Here is a 6,455-nt window from a genome sequence, read left to right on the forward strand (position 1 = left end):
CCGTGTGCCATCAACATGGTTCTCACACCAAATCCAAAACACAGCACAGCACCAGCTACTGAGAAGAAAATTTAACTCCATCCCAGCTGAAACCAGGAGAATCCACCAGCCCAGCCAGCCTCTGACTGGACTGCCCGTCCCTAAACCCGGGGCACTTCCTCACTGCGAGGGAAACCGGCAGGAACAGGAACATTTTTTCCTGCCAGAGGCCGCGCCCCGGCCTGCTCCTCAGCGCGGCCGCCTGAGGTAAAGCCCGGCCAGAGGGGCTTGTACGAGCACGGCAGGTGCCCGGAGCTTATCGCGGCCGCCAGCCCTGGCAGCAGGTGCTGCGCTGCCTGGGAGCGCGCCCCTTGCACTGCACAGCGGGTGACACGGACACCTCACCACCAGCCCGCCCGGCCGCAGCGACCCGCCGCCAAGCGGCAGCGCCGGCCCCGCCCCGCCCCGCCCCGCCCCGCCGCTGGCGCCGCCTCGCTCGCCATTGGGTAGCCCCGACCACGCGGGACACGGGTGACACCGCTCTCGCGAGAGTTGGCGGGTGTATGTGGGGGCGACGAGCGGAAGTGCGGCCTTTTCCTGTGGCGGCGCGGTTCGGCGAGGATGAAGGTAACCCTGCGTCGGGGCGCGGGGCTTTGCCCTCGAGTGTGCGGGTTCCCCCGGCACAGATGGCCTTGGCGTTGCGTGCGGGGCCTCTGGCGGGGGGCGGTGTTCCCTGATGGCGGGGCTGGAGTGCCGTTGTGGGGCGGATGGCAGCGGATTGTTGGTGGCGCGACATGGAGGCCGGGCGGGCCCCGTTCTCTTAGGGGGGCCCCTGCCGCCGCTAGGACCCGGATTCCTTTAGTGGTCGTTAGTCCGTTGAGAAGGGCTTTTGGGGGCACGGGGCGTAGTAGGGATGCATCGCGTGTGATAGAGCGCTCGGCCTGTGCTGTTACCAAGCCATACTCGAGCGAGAATTGACGGGAGGCGTCTCCGAGGCTCTGGGCTTTGTACCAGCCCCCAAGAAGCACAGGTAATCACCAGCGGCAAGTGTTGCTCCCCTTAAGTTGCTTACACAGTTTTCTGGTACAGCAACATGTGTTGTGACGGGTTTGCAAAAGAAGAGGGAACAAGTTTCAGCTGCCTTGACTTTCTTGATTGCGGCCTGTTTGAAGGTGATCTAGCTCCAGCTATGATAAAGCCTGTTTGCTGTGTAACTGAACGAATAATAGTCCAATGTGGCCAAGGACAGACCTGACTGCCTGTAAGCGTGGTAGTGACAAGCTATAGCTAGTAAGCATTCGTGTAATCAGATGGGGAGATTTCAGCTTTGAAATGTTGAGATGAAGCAAGCAGATAAATACTAATTTTCTTTTACAGTGCTTCATGAGAAGTAAACCAAATGTAACTTTTTTCATTATTGTTAGCTGAACATATCTTTCCCAGCTACTGGCTGCCAGAAGCTCATTGAAGTGGATGATGAGCGCAAGCTGAGAACATTCTATGAGAAACGGATGGCCACGGAGGTCGCAGCCGATTCTCTTGGTGAGGAGTGGAAGGTAAGAAGTGTAGAAGTGTGTCAGAGCTGTATTCAAGGAGTTTAAATTACAGAATTTCTTCAGTATGCAGTTGTCACACTAGAATGCTGTATGGCAGGGATCCTCAAACTACAGCCCCCGTCCCCCAGGATCCTCAGTCTGGTCCCTGGTATTTACAGAACCCCCCGCCAGGGGTCGGGGGGGGGAGACCAAGTAGCTGCAGATGACTTCCTGCCACTTAATCTGTGCGCCAGCCCCCTGTTTAAAAAGTTTGAGGACCCCTGCTCTGTGGTGTATATTTGGCAGGTATGTTGGAAGCTTCTCTTGCTATATGTACTGAATTTGCTGATGAGGCTAGTCTGTTCTGCTTTGTTTTGTCTGAATGTTTTGGGGGGTTTTAAGCCTTGTGTTTTGAGTTTCATACTGTTTTTTGCAGTAGTTGTTGTTTGAGAGCTGTCTTGTTTTTCAGGACAAGTTAAATCTGTACCGTAAAACTGCTGATCCCTTCTTTACTGAACAAATTCAAAATGGCCTTCATTGTGTTTAAATTGCTGTTAGTGCATGGGGAAAAGCATGTTGGGCCTGGTGTATGGGCTTGGAATACTTGAGTGTTAATATGGACAGTCCAGCTGAATTTGGGTAAATTTATCTTTTGTACTGCAGCCTCCACAAAGAAGGCAATAAAAGCTTTACTTTTCCTTCTTTCCCATGTATCTCTGCTCCTTTTGCTCTTGTGCTGTGTGCAGATTTCGAGTTTTTGATGATAACAGGCTTTGGTTAACTTTAGCATTAAAGTAAAGCTAGACAATAATGGAAAAAAATCTAGTCAGGTGTAGCTTAATTGAAACTTTGAATGGATAGAAATTTGATAAATTTTTTTGTATATTGGAGGGTAAGTAAAATAAATGTAAATTCTGGTGGTATCTAGAGCTATTTCTGTTAAGTAAAATTCCTGAACCATTGCAAGTGGCGGGGTTTGCAGTGGCAGTAATGGTGACTTTTCCAAAATCACAGACACCATGTTCCTGTTACTTGAACAGTATATTGTAATATCCACCACTTCTCCTTAAAGTAGTAGAGATCTGTGAGCAACTAAGAAGTGTATTTTTGTGTTTTCATAGGGCTATGTTGTCCGGATCAGTGGTGGAAATGACAAGCAAGGCTTCCCCATGAAGCAGGGTGTCCTGACTCATGGACGTGTCCGCCTTCTGCTCAGCAAAGGCCACTCCTGCTATCGCCCCAGAAGAACTGGAGAAAGAAAGCGCAAATCTGTCCGTGGTTGCATTGTTGATGCCAACTTGAGTGTTCTGAACTTGGTCATAGTGAAAAAGGGTAAGAGTTTAGATGAACCAAGCAATAGGTAGAAGTAGGCATCTGGAAAGACACTGCTTGCTAGTGGCTGAGAAGTTGTGTGGAATGCCAATGTCGTCCCAACCTCAGAGTGTGAATGTATCTTGAAATGCCCTCTAAGCGTTAAGTTCTTGTAACCAGAAATGGTTACTGAAACGCTTTCCGTGTTGCCAGCAGTCTGATCACATTAAATTAGCAAAGTAGCTAGCAGTGGCAGTGTTGGCAGGTGGACCCCAAGGATTGTCTATCGTGCATTTTTATGCATTTTAAAAACTAAAATTGAGTATCACCAACAAAGCAGGCATTCAGTAGATGATGAATTAATTGGCATGTTTAAACTTATGTTCTTAAAGGTGAAAAGGATATTCCTGGGCTGACAGACACAACTGTGCCCCGTCGTCTTGGGCCCAAGAGAGCTAGCCGAATCCGTAAGCTGTTCAACCTGTCGAAGGAGGATGATGTTCGCCAGTATGTTGTGAGGAAGCCTCTGAACAAAGAGGGTAGGAACTGAAATTTTACAACTCTGCTGATAATTCCATGAAACCAAAGTGTCCAGCTTACTGCAGTAGACTAAGTACACTGTAGTAGTAGATCCAGGAGTTGACTGTCACATGGTATTTAAGCTTTGTCAGCTGTAACTTAGAGATAAGAAGTGGGGGTTTCTTGGTTGCCCCTTTCTGGTACCCACCTCTTCCCTTATGGTCTACTGTAGCACAGTTGGTTTTAAAATGTTTGATAGAATCTGGAACAATATTTACTAGTGGTTGTAAGGATAATACAAAAATAATTATTAATAAAGGAGAGTTAAATACGAGGTGGAACGTTTCTAAAACACTTTTGAGAGGTGGAGGTAAAAAGCAGTATGATAAAGACACTTAAGATTTTTCACCATTGCTTATGGCAGTCTCCAAAATGAGCTTTTATTGGGACCGTGCTATTTTTTTTACTGCCTGTCTCTTGAAGTGTAAGGTTTCAGTTGTGGGGTTTTTTGCATTTGATCAGGGAATGGAAAGGGTGAGGATTTTTAGCAGACAGCGCATGATAGAGCTTGGTTGGGTGAAAGACTGTTATTTTCTGCATCATAGGAACTGTTCTGTCCATTGAAGAATGTGATTGTGGTGGACCTCAGGCTGTTTCTTTTGACTTCTGAAGTCAGGCAGTAATGAAAAGCAAAATTGTACAGATGTCTGTGGTGTTGTGTTTTGTTTACTCATTATGGGCTATGTAGACCTGTTTTTTGGATACATATGACAAGCCTGTATAGACTTGTACAAGAGAGCTTTTTTAACACTGAAAACATAAATGATTTGTTCCTAAAGCTAGGTGATGAGTTTCCATATTCCGTAAGTGTTTAAATCTAGGGGAAATTTATTCTGCAAAGAAGCTAGAACTTTCCACAAAAAATGCAGGGAGTTGGAGGTGTATTACTTGCTCTTAATTGCCGATAACAGATCATGAGCATTAAGACTATATTTTGTTAATGCTACATCTGACAGTTGTTGATCACTTTTCCTGCAAAACCTGTCGAGGTTGAACTCTTGTTAAGTTGCTATAATGCGTAGTACACTAAATAATGTTACCATAACAGTGAATGGAACTTGCTTTTAAGTTTGTCACATGAGGCGTGAGGTCTCTTTGGAAGGTAATCTGCCACTTAATGCTAATTCATAATACCTTTTTTAGGCAAGAAACCCAGAACCAAGGCTCCCAAGATCCAGCGACTTGTGACCCCACGAGTTCTGCAACATAAGCGCAGACGTATTGCTCTGAAGAAGCAGCGCACTCAGAAGAATAAGGAGGAAGCAGCAGAATACGCTAAGCTCTTGGCCAAGAGAATGAAGGTGTGTTTGCCGCTGTAACTCAGACATATCAAATACCTCATACCCCAGAATCAAGGGAATTGGTAAACTTGGCTGTACACTTACAGCTGCTGTGTACTTGCCTCATTTTGAGTAGCAGTGCCTGAGTGTAAGTATAAACATTGCCAGTCAAATACATGAGTTTGGTCTTCCACCTAAAACCACAGTGACTACTAAAGGAATACTGTTGGAATATTTGGCATAGTACTTGAGTGTTCCGTGACTTCTAGATGGAAACTGAGAGCAGATAGACCTCTACTATGTTGTAAACTTTGCATTAGTATTTTTGGGGATACAGTCCATATTGTTTAAAGACATGGGTCTGTACAGGTTATGATCCTTGTAGAATTCCTTCTGATCTGTGAAGGAGGAAACTGTATTTTGCTTTATTGACTGAAGGAATCCGTTCTTTCTGGTAGCTTCCTTGAAGTTGTATTTTCTCTAGTTTTTTACTTTGTAGATGTTCCAAAGTGCTTGATTATGTACAATATCTCCATACTCATTTCGTGCTGCTTTGCTTTTCAGGAAGCCAAAGAGAAGCGCCAGGAGCAGATTGCAAAGAGACGCCGGCTTTCTTCATTGAGGGCTTCTACATCTAAGTCTGAGTCAAGTCAGAAGTAAAGATGTACATGATACTAAAAATAAACCCTTTTTGTGGTTAACTTTCTGTGTGAGACTTACCAGTGCATATTTTTACTGGCTGTCTCTTAAAATAAATAGTAGTCTAGACTAACTGCATCATGCAGGCCAAACTGCAATCACAGAGTTAAGTCTCGATTGAGTTCTGTTTTGAGAACATGTAATAAATACTCGTGTCTCCAATGAGAAGTTCTGATTTATAATAGCCTTGTGCAAGCATGTTAAATTTTCTACAAGTAGTAGTTACTTGTAACAGCAAAATCCTGTGGGATGGTTCAACAGTGTCCCCAAGAACTGAATGTAAGCTAATCTTCAGGAGCTCTGGGTAGAACTCACTTACTAAGTACTGTTCCGTGGTTTGTTTGGGCTTTGTTTAATCTTGAGTACAGGATAGTGTTTCCAGATGAGGAATCATGTCACTTGCTTTCACTCTTGATTGTAAGATTTGTAAAACAAAGCCTTGAGCCGATTGTTGGCAGAATGAAGTGCAGTTAAGTCAGTCAGGCTCCCAGTGAAGTGGTCATAGCACCAAGTCTGTCAAGAATTTGAGAGTCTGCATAACTGTGTCATATCATTTAGTTTAAGTAGCCCTGCAAGGAACAGGGAGTTGAACTTAATGATTTTTATGGGCCCATTACAACTTTAGATAATCTGTGGTGCTGTATTTTGGCATTCTGCTCTTGAAATTGGTGCTGAATAGTGAGCATGGGTAAGTCAGCAATTAAAAGGTTTGACTTCACTTAAGGACAGAAACGTTACAGTACCCTTTATGTATTCAAACTACTTTGTGCAGATCTAGTACCAGGTAAGGGTGATGGGAGTTCTGCTCTGACTTGAGAATGCATGTTAAGTGTTTCATGTTAGAATGATCTGCAGCTAGTCTTAGTTGTTCTTAGAATAGTAATTGGGATCCACCTCAGTTTTTGTCAAGATAGGTGCTTCTATTTCCAGTATAAACGCTTCAATACATTCAGCTTTATCACAGCCTAAGAAGTAAGGAAGCTTTTATTTTTACCTTCCTGTGTGCATGGCAAGGCTCTTCACGTCAGGCCCCCACCTGACTGGCTAGAAGCAATTTTTTAACACACTGAAT

The 6,455-nt window shown here is 44.9% G+C and overlaps 1 protein-coding gene across 1 annotated transcript; it reads left to right on the forward strand.

Moving 5' to 3' along the window:
• Positions 1-499: 499 nt before the first annotated feature.
• RPS6 (ribosomal protein S6) lies at positions 500-5,386 on the forward strand. The gene is made up of 6 exons (XM_037373632.1): positions 500-606; positions 1,404-1,535; positions 2,636-2,846; positions 3,218-3,364; positions 4,548-4,705; positions 5,249-5,386. The coding sequence occupies exons 1-6, from the start codon at positions 601-603 to the stop codon at positions 5,342-5,344; spliced, it is 750 nt and encodes a 249-aa protein (XP_037229529.1). The 5' UTR covers positions 500-600; the 3' UTR covers positions 5,345-5,386.
• The last annotated feature ends 1,069 nt before the right edge of the window (positions 5,387-6,455 follow it).

Source organism: Falco rusticolus, chromosome Z (genome assembly GCF_015220075.1).
Source record: "Falco rusticolus isolate bFalRus1 chromosome Z, bFalRus1.pri, whole genome shotgun sequence".
Classification (NCBI taxonomy): domain Eukaryota; kingdom Metazoa; phylum Chordata; class Aves; order Falconiformes; family Falconidae; genus Falco; species Falco rusticolus.